Below are 15479 nucleotides of genomic sequence, written 5' to 3' on the forward strand. Positions count from 1 at the left end.
GCTAAAGGACACTTAAGCATGGTGGATATTTGCTCAGAGGGTCTTTACACCCATGTTGTCAGGTTGAAGGACAGCCTGTTAAAGCCTGTTTAGCCATGTCTTTCTTTCTGGCATGCCATATGCGTAGTAGTCGACTTTGGACCACTGAGAATTTGCTCCTCTTCTTCTCTCCCTCTTAAACATATCCCTTTCTTTTAGTTTTGCCTTTAATTATAGTAACTTAAAAGAAAAAACAAGATGTTTATAAGCTTTAGTTTTGCAATTACTACAATTTTACAGGTGAAACTATATTGATAAGGCTATTTAATAACTCACCTATTAAGTTGCAACTCTGCAGCGGCCTGACGGGAGAGGCTGATGTATGTCCCTGCCTGAAGTCCACTTGAGAATCTCAGTGTTGAAACGTGCTTGGCTTAACAACTTAACATGACTGTGTTGCTTAATCAATATGTCCTAATGAATATTTAAGGCTGCCAATGAAAGTAAATACACTTACACTACACTTGCAGGCATTTACATACATTTCAGAAAGCACCGTAGCTGTGTCTGATTTCTCAGACTTTGGAGGTGTCATTTTTGTGGTCATGACTTTTTGTGGTCTGAAGTGAAATACAAATCTTGGACCACACTAAGAGTATCATTATTTCATATATTGTGATGTGGATTGGAGTTTGAATTAGGCAGATGCCATTTTAATTTGTCTCTTGTCCGACCTTTTATTATTCCTATATAACTGTGCCTGGCGCCATAGGGAGCACTGGGCTCATGTTCTGTGAGTTGAAGGCTTGTCAGCTGACATTCAGTGGTCTGCCATTACTGTCGGGAGATTTAATTTCACTTTTAAAAGAGCCTATTTCAGCTCTACGAATAAGATTAAGGCAAGTGCTCCCTGGCTCACCTGATTGGATCACATGTGGTGTTCTGCCCCTCGCTTTATGCTGATTGGAGAGTCAAGAGCACTCTGGCTCCAGAGCAGTGCCCTCTGATGTCCCTGTGTTCCTGTAATTCTTTAGTCGATGTTTGAAAGGTTCAATAGCATTATTGATTTTTCTGAGATTAAGGCCTTGTAGCTTTTATCTGTGTACTAGCCTCCTCTCCACTTCCTAGGTCCTTTTTACTTCCATATTTCATTGTATGCAGTTGTGTTTGCACTGAGCATTAGTGCTGCTCTCCTGTGCACAGATGCAGTAAAGTAACCTGCTCTATTATTCTTTGGAAAAGACATGAAATAATGTAAGTAAATAATGTTTAGCTGAATCACAAGTTCCATTCTATTGATACATCAAAAATTAAATCAAACTTGTCGCAGAAATTAAAACTGACAATTACTTAACAAACAGTTGTATTTTCAACAAATCTACCTGCCTGTGTTTTGCTTGTGTTCTTCCACTTGGAGGGATGAGTCCTCTCTGACTTCAGCCAAGTGTTTTCTTTTGGCCTGTAATATAGGAAGAACACTGACCTTTTTTAATGAAAAACATGACAAAGCCACATAGCAGCAGGGGAGCCTCACCCCTGCAGCTAACAGCTGCTAACACCACCAGCAAGTTGGACATCTATAGTATGAAAAATAACTGTGTGTGTGTCTGTGTCTGATATCAATTTTCTTTGATTAGATTAAGGCATCTTTATCTGCTGGATCATAGGTGTAGTATCACTAACTCGGAGGTATCCAGAGCATTAGGGTCAGGACACTGAGTGTGTGTGTGTGTGTGTGTGCAACAGACTAACAGCTGTTGCTACTCTGTTTTGTGTGTAATGTCCTGCTCTTTGTAGTTTTGTGTCTGTGTGACTGAGGCAGACGGAAAAGGCGGTTACGGGTGTTAAGGAAAAACTCAGGAGCAGCACAATTCATTCACATACATGAAGAAGGTTCAGGAGATTAATGACTTACACAGAAGCATTTAATGAACACTCAATTGAGGAGACAATTAGGCAGGCAGTACAGTTTACCCACGATGTTTAACGTGCTCTGAAGTTCCTGTCTTCCACAAGGTGTATTTAAACTCATGCTGGAGAGGTTACGTTTAGCTGGACCTTAAACAAAGATATTGCAGTCGCCGTAAACACAGATACTAAAGCCTAGTTTATCTCTCTCTCTGGAAACTATGCTAAAGTGTGGCTGGCCCACCGACCTCCGAAAGGAGACAGTCCTGAGACAAAACATTCCCTTATCATGTAGCTGCCTACGTAGACACGTTGAATCTGTAGATAGACAAACAGTTGTACAGGAAGAGGTTTGGTTGTTAGAGACTGGCCAAATATTCTGGTCGCCTGAACTGTGACAAATGAATGACCTAATGTTGTCTAAACTTTCTCTTTTCATCATACCAAAACATGGTGTTTCTGGAAATTCCACTACAACGGGTTCATCTCCTAGGAGATTCTGAACTGTGATGGAGGTTGTTGTTTTTTTCCGACTCAGTGCATGCACTTAATGCACTCACGCACACACACAAACACCCACAAACACACAACATCCATTATATAAGTTCACCAAGAGCATAAAGAAAAAAACAAGGCCTGACTTGAAGGTTGACTTTTTTTTCTTTTTTTTTAATTGTCTCTCTAAAAGCTCTTACGGTAGTTCCTGGCTATAACAAGGCTAATCAATACAGTTGTCTGATCAATGCAGTTGATTGACAGACAAGTTGAGGTCCCCAAGGTTTCTTGCACCTATTTTATGGGATGCAGGTTCTAAATTTAGATTGCTGGATTTAAAGTATTGGTCTATTTATAGGTGTGATGTGTGTGCACCCCATAATGGCTCTGTTTGCTCTCTCTGACCATTATTGAGTGTTTCTAATAGATTTTCAAGTGCTGCAATATTAAAACCTAAATAGAGTCTGTTATTCATTTAAGGTAATGCTGTTTGAGTGTGCCATGTGAAACAAAAACAATCATTAGCACACAATTTATTCATGAATTCCTATGTTTGCTAATGCACTACCTGGCTCTGCCTCCATTTGCCTCAAGTTTCCTCTCTCCTTGTCTTCTCTTCTTCTGCAGTACCACCAAGTATGGGGTTCTCACTTTCCTGCCCCGGTTCCTGTATGAGCAGATCCGACGGGCTGCCAACGCCTTTTTCCTGTTCATCGCACTCATGCAGGTAAACCCCAGGCACAAAATATTAATAACAGTGATCAGCGCTGTTGGCTCGATGTGCTCTTTGGTTTAAGTTGAATTAATTCTGTGGCCCACACAGGCTTTATATGACACATCCTGAAAAGTCTGTTCTAAAACATTTCAGGACTCCCACAAGCCCAGCTATTTTTTAAATACCGAGTTATGGATTATTGAGAGTTGTTGTCGAGATGGCAAAAGTTAAGATTTGGTACTTTTTTTCAGAAAGCCTGAAGGATCAAAGTACAAGATAAATATGAATCATGAACATTTCACAAAAGTGTCATATCACAGGCTTGTGTCACAATGAATATATCAATATTAGATAATACTAATTGACTCATTTGCAAAAAAAGAATTACACATTTTTATTCGGCATTTTCCTTACAACATGTTTAGTCCTATGGCAACTTTCAGACTGTTTCTCAACTGAAAAAAAAGAAGAAATTTGATCATTAGAGATAATCACTAATCCCACTCTGTAGTTGCTATCTGATTGGTTGACAATATTGTCTTCCCCAAGAATGGGAGGAGAAAACGGGCACTTGTTTTGTTTTTTTTCCTCTGCGCAAGCCTCATGAAAAGTTGCACTGCCTTCCATCATGAAAGATTCATTATACCCTACACTTACTATACTCCACTGCCTTGTCTAATGTTTATCTATGCCATCACAGTATTAGTCTATTATGGGTGCTTTATGCTACTCAACACTCCCTATCAGTAATTATTTCTGAGTACTGCCTCTCTTGACTCTTATTAGCAAATCCCTGATGTATCACCGACCGGTCGCTACACCACACTGGTCCCACTCATCTTCATCCTCACTGTAGCCGGGATCAAAGAGATGATAGAGGACTATGTGAGTACCACAGTACCACCTGCTATATGGGCTGACTTTACTACTTTTTTTTTTTTTTTGCTTTAGCTTTTTTAAAGTGTAGGAGATGGAGACATCATATGCTTATCTTAAAAGCTAATGCATATTTATCTGTGTATTCACAGAAAAGACACAAAGCAGACAACACAGTAAACAAGAAGAAGACAACAGGTATCGTCTGCGTGTCTGTGCTTGGTGATGTGCATCAACTGTCGGTGCGCTTTTTCCATGAGTGTGCTTACGTCTATTTGTGTGGGTTTTGTTTTTCTTTCATGGCTGAGTGAATGGCTGTTGTCTGTCACTCACTATAGTGCAGGCCCCAGACAAAAAGTTGAGTTGCTATGAATACTGAATGAGTGCTGCTCTATAGGCTGACTGATGGCTGTGTTGTCCTTGTCTCTCAGTGCTGCGCAACGGAGCCTGGCAGACGATCATCTGGAAACAGGTATCCCAATCATCACAGACTTCATCTTTGTTGCTCTCTCACTCATCGCTCCTGTGCTTTGCCTTTCTCTCTAGCTCGCTTAGTTTTACAATTCAAGTTAACATACTTTATTGGCATGAATGATGTAAAATAATACTGTAAGAAGCATCTAAGAAGTGCTAGCTTAAAAATCGAAAACAATAGTAGGTAAATTAGCAAACTAAACTAGTTAAAGCAAAAACATTCAAATAATAATGTAGATATAAGATAATGCAATTAGTCATAAAACAATGGTCTAGTTTTGTAAAATTGGGGATTAACATCAAATCTTTTGGCGTATTTTATTAAATGGTTACATTTGTCTCAATCTCACCTGTTGTGAAGTTATTCCATATTTTCTCCTCTTTTGGTTTCCAGGATTTCTCGTGTTCCACTTCTTGTGGCTAGACTGTAGTCACTCAGTCTGTTTGGTGAGGGTCTGTCTGTGCTTTGGGTTCCTGACAGTAGAAAGATACTCTTCCACTTAGTATTTATAATGTTTTAGGGCCAGATAACAAGTGAGTGGGTGATTGTTTTCCAATATTCCACATAGGCACGTCTTGTTTGTTGAATAATTAGGTTTTCTGCAGTTCATCTGAACCTGTGAGTCTAATTGTCCTTTTCACACAAAGCTTTTTCTTCCAGTGCAATCTCTGCCAAGTTAAAGTTGCCTAAACAAAATGAACCCTCAGTACAATGCATGTGCACTGTATGTTCTTGTACAACAAATGCACAACTATTTACTTGGGATGTGGTCTTCATCTTGAATGTACTCATCAACTCCAGTCCAGCTGTGTGCAAGACTGTACAAGTACAGTCTTGCTCCAGCAGGTCAAGTCAAATCAAATCAAATGTGAGTCCTTGTTATGTGGTGTAGAGCAGGAATGTAGCCCTTTTTTGTTATTCAGGCTCAGAAAAGGTGAAGGAATTTGTTCCAGCTGCCCTGCTAACTCAATTATTTTCAGGGTTAAAGAGAGGTGGTGACAAGTAGTTCCCTTGAAATGCTGAATTTTCTTGAAAGGTCATATGAATTGTTTAACAGTTTTTTTTAAAATGTACTATTCAAAAGCTACAGATTTGTAAAGTTAATATTGAGTGGCTTCTTTTTTCTCTGCTCATTCTCTCTCTTTATCTACATGCTTGCACTCTTTACATCTCATTCTGGCCTGCCTCTGTTGCAGCCTAATCAAAAGACTTAATGCTATGCACCGCTGTGCTCACTGTCTCTTTAGCTCAAAGTCTTCTCTCTCTCTATTGGCTGCCTCTCGGTTGGTCACTAATTAACCAACCACGTTTCCTCTCTCTCTGTCTCCCTCCCTTACCCCTCCTATTACCCTTTACCCTCTGCCTTAACACCCCTCTTCTTCTTTCTCCCCACCTTTTCTCTCTCAATCTGTTGCACTGCTGCATCCTGTCCACAAGGTGGCAGTAGGAGACATAGTGAAGGTGACCAATGGCCAGCACCTTCCGGCTGACATGGTTATTGTGTCCTCCAGGTCAGACGTCCGTGTGTATGAGTGTGTGTTTGTGTTTGTCAGCACCCATATCTATTTATGTACATTTGTCTGTATATGTGTTTTAATCATTTGTTGCGTTTTATACTACTTTTTAGGACTGCAACTCATGATTATTTTCATTATCAATCAATCCGTCGATTAGTCTGTTGATAATCATTTAGTATATGAAATGTAATGATAAAATGCAATCTGAAATTATGGGAATCTAAATTAGTGTCTTAAAATTGATCAACAGTCTAAACCTCAAAAGTGTTCATGTCAATGCCATCATCATGTAAAGGAAGCAAATATTTATTTTTGAAAAGCAAATATGTAATAATAATGATGTTAATGAAGTTAGTATTAGAAGGACAATTCCTTAATTGATTATTAGAATTGTCGCTGACTGATTTCCTGACGATTATTGGATCAATCATTTTAAGCATGTTTTGATGCATCTTCTCCACAGCGAGCCACAGGCCATGTGTTACACTGAGACCTCCAACCTGGATGGAGAAACCAACCTGAAGATCAGACAGGTATGACACAGGAGCATAGCGGTCAGTTTGTCAGATTTCTCAGTGCATGAATTCTGCACATGGTCAGCAAGGAACTTCATATTTAGGTTTTAGTAGCGAGTATGTGTTGTTATTAAAAACATCTAATACTTGTTACAGTTAAGATGCAAATGAACAAATTAATAAAAGATGAAACAATGTTGGGATTGGCTTTAAGGACTCTAGATCAAATTACTTCCCTAACATTTGCATCCACATTGGTCATGCATAAGATCTCATCATGTTTTATGCAGTTCTCTTTTTATCTCCTATTTTTATTAGTGTTTGACCCGTTCTGCTTTATGAACATTGCTTTTCTGTGATGTACTTTGTGATAATCCTGTTTGGTAAAAGTGCTCCCTCAGTATTTAAAAAAAAAAAAAATTTTCTAGGGTCTCTCGCTCACAGCTGCTTTTCAGACCCTGGAGGATTTGGTTGCGCTGTCTGGTCGTTTGGAGTGCGAAGGCCCCAACAGACATCTGTATGACTTCACTGGCACCCTGCGGCTAGAGAACCAGAAGTGAGAGAGAGAGAGGAGAGAGACACACACACACACACACACACACACACACACACACACACACAGTTGATCAGTTATTTATTGATTGCAAGTGTATTGTCAGTGTAATCATAGTATCTTTGTATAAAACAGACCTGGCCAAGACAGCAGGATAAAGCTATACATGTCATAGATTTTAGAGTCTTATCCAGCACAAAAGAGATACAATTTAAAAGTCAACTAGAAAAGTGAAGGCTATCATAGTGAAACATTTGCTTTCTTGATGAAATGAAATGAACCAAGGGTTTTATAAAGTATACATTTTCAGTCAAATAAAGTCAAACTTGAGAAGTGACTTGAAGAAAGAAAACTTTGACTCACAAATGCTGGTCGCCCTAAATTTGCATTCATTTCTCATGTTTTGTTACTGATTACCTCCCTTGTTCTACTCAGTCCAGCCCCCCTGGGTCCAGACCAGGTGTTGCTGCGCGGCGCCCAGCTCAGGAACACGCAGTGGGTTGTGGGAATTGTTGTCTACACTGGCCATGACTCCAAACTGATGCAGGTAAACTCAGTGTCTTGTCAGATGTGTGAAAAATCCTGCCTTCAAAACAAGTTTATTTTGATATTTATTCATTAGAATATTCCTTCCTTGTAAACTTCATAGGAATAATTTAGAGCTTTTAACTTAGTGACACATTTATAATTGGGAGCACATCCAAGTCTCAGTGTTTGGATTGCTGACACTCTTCTGCCAAAAATGATTTTGTAATTGTGTATGACAAATTGAATTAGTTAAGCAGAAGTGTTTAAAGGCTGCTGCAAGTGGATTTCTTCCCACAGAAACCATCATAACTCAATGAAACTGTGCCATCACCCAGCAGCATCTTGATGTGAGTTTCTTTGTGTTGTATTCATTGACCTGTCCACCTGCTAGAACTCCACCAAGGCACCACTGAAACGCTCTAATGTGGAGCGGGTGACCAACATGCAGATCCTGGTCTTGTTTGGCATCCTGCTGGTCATGGCCCTGATCAGCTCTGTGGGTGCTGCCATCTGGAACAAAGAACATACTGAAGAGTCCTGCTGGTACCTGTCCCGGGCTGGTGAGAATACACGCAAACATACCACATCACAACCTGTGACTTAAGTCTTGGTAAGGAATTGGGATGAATACACAATTTAAGGGTCAGTAAATGAGTGAATATTGTCTGTTTATGCAGGTGACATCTCCACTAACTTTGCATATAACCTGCTGACGTTCATCATCCTGTACAACAACCTGATCCCCATCAGCCTGCTGGTCACTCTGGAAGTGGTCAAGTTCACACAGGCCCTCTTCATCAACTGGGTATGGTCCATGTGTGTTTTGTAATGCATGTTTTCAAATTAACTTACTGTAAGTAGTCAAATATTCCTGATCACTTTGTTTGCTTTTTGTTCCCCCCCCCCAGGATGAGGAGATGTACTACGCAGAGACAGACACACCGGCCGTGGCTCGAACGTCCAATCTTAATGAGGAACTGGGCCAGGTCAGTTCCTATCCCTCCTCATAATCAGTGGCTTTAGGATGATAAGATAAAACTTATCTTAACTTGAGCCCGACACAGTTAAAATCTCGTTTTTTTTCTCATACTAATGACACATACGTTTATTTGTGTGGAAATACCGCTTTTATTAAGCAGCTGTAGGAAGGCATTCGGAAATGTCAACAGATGAGCGCATCAGCGCACACGGGGCAACAAGCGCACGTTAACACAGGCGCGCACCTACATAATAAGCTTTTTTAAATTTAAAATGTTCAATGCCTTATCGCGCTGATGTGACCGAGCCCGACCCCGAACATCCTTTCTAAATATCTGTCCGAACCCAGCCCGGCCTGTTGGTTCGGGTATCCAGCCTCTAGTCTGTTCACACAGAAAATGTTCTTGCATCGTCTGCTCCAACAATCAACAGATAACATTAAAAAACACAAACATCAAAAAATATCTGTATGGTAACCCAACAAACATCTGACACACCTTTCCGTCTCTCGCACGCACGCACACACACACACACACACAAAGTAGGAATGCCCAAAGTTACCGTTGCATACGCGTGAATCAATACACCTGTCTTTCCGTTACCCGTTGTCTCTTTTCCAGGTGAAGTATCTCTTTTCCGACAAGACAGGAACACTGACCTGTAATGTCATGCACTTCAAGAAGTGTACCATTGCGGGAATTACATATGGGTCAGTCATCTCTTTTTTTTTTTTTTGTAAAGTCATTCATGCCTCTTAGCTTTACCTGTGAAAGGAGCTACCTACTAAAAGAAAATGAGCTCAGAATGCCACTGAATGCACTTTAGTACGGAGTAACCTTTTAATCTCTAATTGTTTAACTAAATAATCATCTTAGACTAACTTGTAATGAAGAATTAGCTGGTATTAATTAAATTGATTGAACTCTTGCATGCTTGATCAAATGAACTAACCAACTCACCGACTGATTGATTCCTTTTCCAATACAACCTTAATCATCACTGCAGCCACTTCCCTGATCTTGACTGTGATCGTTCAATGGAGGACTTTGGGTTAGTGACCTTCTCATCTGTCTTCCCCTATCTGATATTCTTTTCTCCATTTTAGGCTTTGCATGTTTTGAGAAATCAATGTACTGTGTAGAGTATGTGTTGATCAGAAAAATATACAGAAAGTTGACAAAACTCAGCCTGAAATGCTATTTGAATACCAACAAAATATCTCTACACAATATTCTCCTGCCATAAATGTATTTTTCTTGTCTCACAGCAATCTGCCGCCCGCCAGCAATAACTCTACAGAGTTTGATGACCCAACTCTCGTCCAGAACATTGAGACCCATGTAGGTGTCACTGAAGCTTTTCTTATATTTTTTTTTATTTGAAACAAAAAGCCCCAAATGACAAGAGGATGCTGTTAAGAACCATGTCCACTCTGTGTGTGTGTTCAGCCTACATCACCTCAGATCTGTGAGTTCCTGACAATGATGGCAGTGTGCCACACCGTGGTCCCAGAGAGAGAGGAAGACCAGCTCATTTACCAGGCCTCTTCGCCAGATGAAGGAGCGCTTGTCAAAGGGGCCAAGGGGCTCGGCTTTGTTTTCACTGCAAGAACACCGCATTCAGTCATAATTGAAGCTGTAAGTGTGTATCTGTGTTTTTTTACTTAGCTGCATTTTGCAAAGTTAGGAGCTGACATTTTGTTGTTTATTTCAGAGAGAAAAAGAGATGAGCTATGAGCTACTGAATGTGCTGGAGTTTTCCAGGTAATACTCCCATATATGTTCTTCAATGCCATAAATAACTTACATAAGACTGTAGTGTGTTTTGAAACTGAACCCACTGCTTCCTTCACAGTAACCGCAAACGCATGTCTGTCGTGGTCAGAACCCCCAACGGGAAGCTACGGCTGTACTGCAAAGGCGCTGTATGTTTATCTCATTATAACTGTAGTTCAGCACTCTAAATGTCTTTGAACCTTTTTCATGAATGCTTATTTTGTTGTTTTGCAGGATAATGTCATTTTTGAGCGTCTGACTGAGGCGTCCCAGTACAAAGAATTAACTCTTGCTCATCTGGAACAGTTTGCTACTGAAGGTAAAAAAAGAAAGAAAAGAGAGGGAGAGGAAGCCATAGTTGAGTTTCTTTTTGTTTAAAACATACTTGTTTATTTCACTGGAAATCCATTTATCTTTGTGTTGACTTCCTTACTCTTTTACTCTGACTCAACTTTACATTTATTGCTCTGTATAAGTATTATGTCTGTTACACACCAACCAGACAGCCGACCGTCGGCAAAAAAGGTAGTCGGACTGATCAGTCGGGTCCCCAAGGTCCAAAAAAATGCCTCAAAACACATGGAGGCGACACCGACTTGAGCGTACGCTCTGCGCGTGCGCGAAACGTAATACGTCTCCATAACAGTAGGCGGCGCTTCTCTGTATTGTTTCCCAGAAAATGAAAACCGGCAGCTGATAGGATGAACGCGTCACGTGGGTCTTTTTTCTCCGGAAATTCACAGCCAGACTGTCATGGCGGCTTGTTCAGAATACGATCTCATATTGTACTGAAATAGTTCACCGAAACGTGTTTCTGAAAACATTTTAAGCGAGAAATAGGCCATGCAGTTGCTGAATCTGTCTTCATTTCAGATCAACAAAGGTCAGTTTAAAAGATTTTCGTCAGATTTTGAGAGGCTCATCCGCTCGCCATTTCCGGGTGAGTCCCGACTGCCCTGTCTCTAACTGAGCATGTCGGGTCGGCCAAAATACACGCCGGCAGCTCCTCCGAAGGACGATGGCACGGAACACACCGAACAGACTCGAGTCACTGACCTCGCCAGACTGTCCAACGGCCGATTATCGGGTTGGTGTGTCAGCGCCATTATAAGCCTCGTCTTGGGACTGATCTGAATTTAGTTAGGTTTAAGTGTCAATACTTGGCATTACTTGGTTGAGGCTTAAAAGAAATCAGAACTATCCTTCCTGAGACTACATCCACACTAATACGTTTTCGTTTTAAAATGCAGAACGTTTGCTACGTTTACGCCTAGCTCCCACTACTACTCTGGTTGCGTTTTAGTCTGGATGGGCAGAAACGGAGATCTTTTATAAAAAAACATTTAAAAAATGATGACGCAGAAATCCACATTCACTCCTTGATTGGGTTTTATCAGTCACAAGGTGTCCTTCCTTCATTCATCACGCTGCTATCATGTGACCCTTTTCAGGAAGAAAACAAACAGCATCACCCTGGACTACCAGTGGTTAATTTCTACTTTGATAAAGAATTAAAGCCATTGCTGACCTTGTTATTTATGCTAGCAGCTGCAGTGTAATTCTTCGTTTTATAATGCTACTACTGCCTACAATGCGCAAGAGGTGAGCAATAATTTGAGCGATTTGCAACAATTCCCGTGTCCTGCTGCGTTCCTTACGAGCGCATGCCCAGCGTACGTGAATGGTCTGTGAAAGGCGCTGTCGGGCATGTTAGTATGGACGGAGATTAGTTCTGAAACGGTGCGCTTGTGAGGACAGAGATCGTTTTTCTTTTAAAACGCTGTTTTATAGTAGCCTATTTCCTCCTATTTTATAGTAGTTTCCTCCATTCTATCTGCTTCTTAGCATTCCAACCACTCACTCCCAGTTAGAAAGGTAATCTATTCTCCATGACACCACTGATCACATTGATCGTCCTATTCTCCTCCCATCCGTCCAGGGCTGAGGACTCTGTGTTTTGCCTATGTGGACCTGGAGGAAGATGCCTACCAGGAGTGGCTGAAGGAATACACTCGTATCAGTACTGTGCTCAAAGACCGCGCTCAGAAGCTAGAGGAGTGTTATGAACTACTGGAAAAGGTAAACGCACCATCTCTTTCACTGTAGTGATGTGTATTGTTGATCTCCAACCTTATGTGAGATGTCTTGAAATCAAAGCAGATACCTGAAAATTCTTCATGTCATAACATTTTTCCTGATACAGACTCTCACACACTCACATACACACACTCATGTTTGCCAGCAGGTGGCAGAGTGGCTCCATTGATTCCCACACTTTAACAAATACAGTGCTCCTCCATTACTCATTACATCCGTAAATCACAATACACAGTCAGATTTCCCTTTTTAAGGTATCTGTCTTTTCTTTTAGCAGAATGTAAAGACAGATACTGCTCCTTTTAATAAAAGGATGACATTGTGGAAATCTTGTATTGGTTGATCAGAAAGCTGGCTCTGAATGGGGAATAAGACAAAGTAACAGAGATTTCAGATGCTAGGATTTTCAGAAGAAAGTTGAACTAGGTGGGAAAACCAAGGATTTTAGAGTAGAGAGTCTAGGTGAGAAAAGTAAGTGAAGAGGGAAAAAAGAGGAAGCAGGAGGAGGGGAGCTCAGACTGGGAGACCACAAGGGTAATTACCTGCACCAGCCTGCCAAAAGCCCCATAAAACTGGAGTCAACAACACAGTAGTGTTAACTTGTGTGTCTGTGCGAGTGTTTGTGTGTGCGTCCGAGTGTGTCTAATGAGGGTACACATGCATTTAAATGCTGAACAAATTAAACCGAGGTGGGGAAAGGTAATGGGTTACTTCTTGGCACGAAGACACAGAGTTGGTACAGAGGTCTAAAATGAGCTGCTGTACCAGCTGAACTGAACTTGCTGGCATCATTCTCATCCTCTAACTAGATATGGATGATGTTCTCTGGAGAGAAAGAGCCCTCACATACAGGCTGGGGAAGTTTGGCTGAATTTGTTGCCTAAATATGATTTATTTTAACCTGCATTCCTCCTTTGGGCCATATTTTGTTCTCACTGTCTTTTTGAATCTTACTTCTCAAATTATCTTGATCTGTCTTTCTGTTTCACCAACAGAACTTACTGCTGTTGGGCGCCACAGCCATAGAGGACCGTCTGCAGGCTGGCGTGCCAGAGACCATCGCCACTCTGATGAGGGCCGACATCAAGATCTGGGTCCTCACTGGAGACAAGCAGGAGACTGCCATCAACATAGGTGAGAGGAAAGCACTTAAAAATAGACACTATGGCCAAAATGTGAGTTTAAGTCATTAGAAGGACAGTTCTGCCACAAGCAGATGGAAAGTAAGAGCTGTGAGGGTGCTTTTAGTGAAGTATGTGCCAGTAATGCAGGCAAATCCAGTGATAGTGTCCCCTTGAGAAAGTCCCCTTGTCACTGCAGCCTGTTGTGCAGCAACGTAGGAAACTGTATGTATTGTGGAGTTTTATTGAATCATGGCTAGAAGAATAACGGCCATTATGTGGGCTGTGAAATGCCAAACATGTCTCCAATCTCTAAGTGAAATTTTCCAGTGGCCAGGGTAGAAGGGTTTACATTTGCACAGAAATGACATTTGTGCGTTTGGTTTCTCTTGGCAGTTGTGGAGGATGTTTGTGGCAGATGTTCACAAAAGCAACACTTACAAATAAAAACAAAATTTGGTTTAAAAGTTTGGACACCCTCTGAGACTGAACTCTACAAATTGTGTTTGTTTTTCACACACCTTAATATGATTGAACTGCTCTCTACACCTTTATTAGTATTCAGTATTCAATTGTGAGTGAGTGGTTTTGCTGTGTTTAGTTTCTGCTTGATGTTGTTGAACTATGCATTAATGACTACAATAGAGATATGATGATGGCTGGAGGCTGATGGAGGAGAATGGAGTCAGATAGCTGTGTGAGAGAATGGAGCAGGACTTTGCAAATCCAGTCGAACATGAGACCCGTTTTTCACCTGTGTTTTGGTATTGAGTACATCTAATCTCTCTTCCATCCCCCATTCTCTACCTTCCACTGTATGTTTCTGTTTCTCAGGTTACTCCTGTCGTCTGGTGACACACCACATGTCCCTCATCATCGTCAACGAGGACTCTCTGGATGTGAGTAGACCGTCCTCTTCCTACTGCAGACCTCCTTCATTCACGTCTGTTTACACTTCGTACAGTATTGGGACTATTTGTGTGTGTACAGGAGGGAGAGGGTTATGTGGTGGGGTCTTAAACAAGTTACTGTGGGAACTAGGGTGTGGTCCACAGCCAGATTGGTGGGTGGGGCTCTTTGTGTGCTCACAGGTGCAGGTAATTAAAGTCTCTGGTGTCCCTTTTGGAGAAAGGAATGGAAAGAAACAAGTAGTGAACTATCACTTCTTTCCCTCTCTTCCTTTTTCCTCTCCTTCTGTCTCTTTCGTAACAGTCACATACAGTACCTGGCTATTAATGTCAAACAGTGTTCCCACACTATGTGTGTCTCTTTAACTAACCAATTTCTAGCGAAATGCAAGCACGGTGCACAGACTGTATATGACATGTACGTATGTTCCTGTTGCCATTTAGTCAGATCTGAGATCTTTAAATAAGATTTCACAAAGTTATGTGTCTTTGCATTCAGGTTTCATGTGTGACTGCTAACCTGAGTGGCTTGATTACTGTCATGTGTCTCTGTGTCTGTCTCTCTTTCACACACTCGCACACACTGACTGACTCCCACGTGTGCTTACACTCAAACACACATACTGTGCACATACAATCACAATGTGTTCACTTTTACAGAGTTTGTTTATATGTGAGACTGGGGAGATTATACCTCATAAAGTTTTAGTGTTGGAACTGTGTGTGTGCTTGTGTGTGTATTTGTTTATGGGTGCCTGTTTGTGGGCCCAAATAGAGATTTTATTAGTCTATGGCATGATCAACACGACATTAGAGACCTCTATGTGGTTAACATTGCATCCAATTGGAATCTGTGTGATGCATCAAAGTGGTGTCTGGCTGGTCAAAAGCCAGACAGCGTTCAAGGCCACTAGATGCTGAGTAAACTGAGCTGGACAGGGTGAACATAGAATGTCAGGGTAATACGGGTACTTTAGCCTAAGAATTGTCCATGGCATAGACAATGATGTGATTAGTACAAAAGGGTGAAAGCTAATAC

The 15479-nt window shown here is 41.1% G+C and overlaps 1 protein-coding gene across 13 annotated transcripts in view; it reads left to right on the forward strand.

Moving 5' to 3' along the window:
- The window catches only part of atp8a2 (ATPase phospholipid transporting 8A2), a 50118-nt gene that overhangs the window by 7957 nt on the left and 26682 nt on the right, over window positions 1-15479 (forward strand). For 9 of the 13 annotated variants that reach the window (XM_078281222.1, XM_078281218.1, XM_078281221.1 and 6 more), the window contains 21 exons: window positions 3010-3109; window positions 3884-3982; window positions 4126-4171; window positions 4405-4445; window positions 5886-5959; window positions 6429-6498; window positions 6909-7036; window positions 7469-7580; window positions 7953-8121; window positions 8239-8366; window positions 8470-8547; window positions 9160-9248; window positions 9545-9589; window positions 9807-9879; window positions 9988-10176; window positions 10253-10302; window positions 10394-10463; window positions 10549-10633; window positions 12254-12393; window positions 13407-13545; window positions 14367-14431. In XM_078281222.1, coding sequence (XP_078137348.1) covers window positions 3010-3109; window positions 3884-3982; window positions 4126-4171; window positions 4405-4445; window positions 5886-5959; window positions 6429-6498; window positions 6909-7036; window positions 7469-7580; window positions 7953-8121; window positions 8239-8366; window positions 8470-8547; window positions 9160-9248; window positions 9545-9589; window positions 9807-9879; window positions 9988-10176; window positions 10253-10302; window positions 10394-10463; window positions 10549-10633; window positions 12254-12393; window positions 13407-13545; window positions 14367-14431 — 1990 coding nt within the window. Of the gene's footprint in view, window positions 1-3009; window positions 3110-3883; window positions 3983-4125; window positions 4172-4404; window positions 4446-4847; window positions 4895-5885; window positions 5960-6428; window positions 6499-6908; window positions 7037-7468; window positions 7581-7952; window positions 8122-8238; window positions 8367-8469; window positions 8548-9159; window positions 9249-9544; window positions 9590-9806; window positions 9880-9987; window positions 10177-10252; window positions 10303-10393; window positions 10464-10548; window positions 10634-12253; window positions 12394-13406; window positions 13546-14366; window positions 14432-15479 lie in introns of those variants that run through there. The other 4 variants (XM_078281220.1, XM_078281227.1, XM_078281226.1 and 1 more) reach the window with 4 other exon arrangements.

This window comes from Sander vitreus, chromosome 22, assembly GCF_031162955.1.
Source record: "Sander vitreus isolate 19-12246 chromosome 22, sanVit1, whole genome shotgun sequence".
Classification (NCBI taxonomy): Eukaryota; Metazoa; Chordata; class Actinopteri; order Perciformes; family Percidae; genus Sander; species Sander vitreus.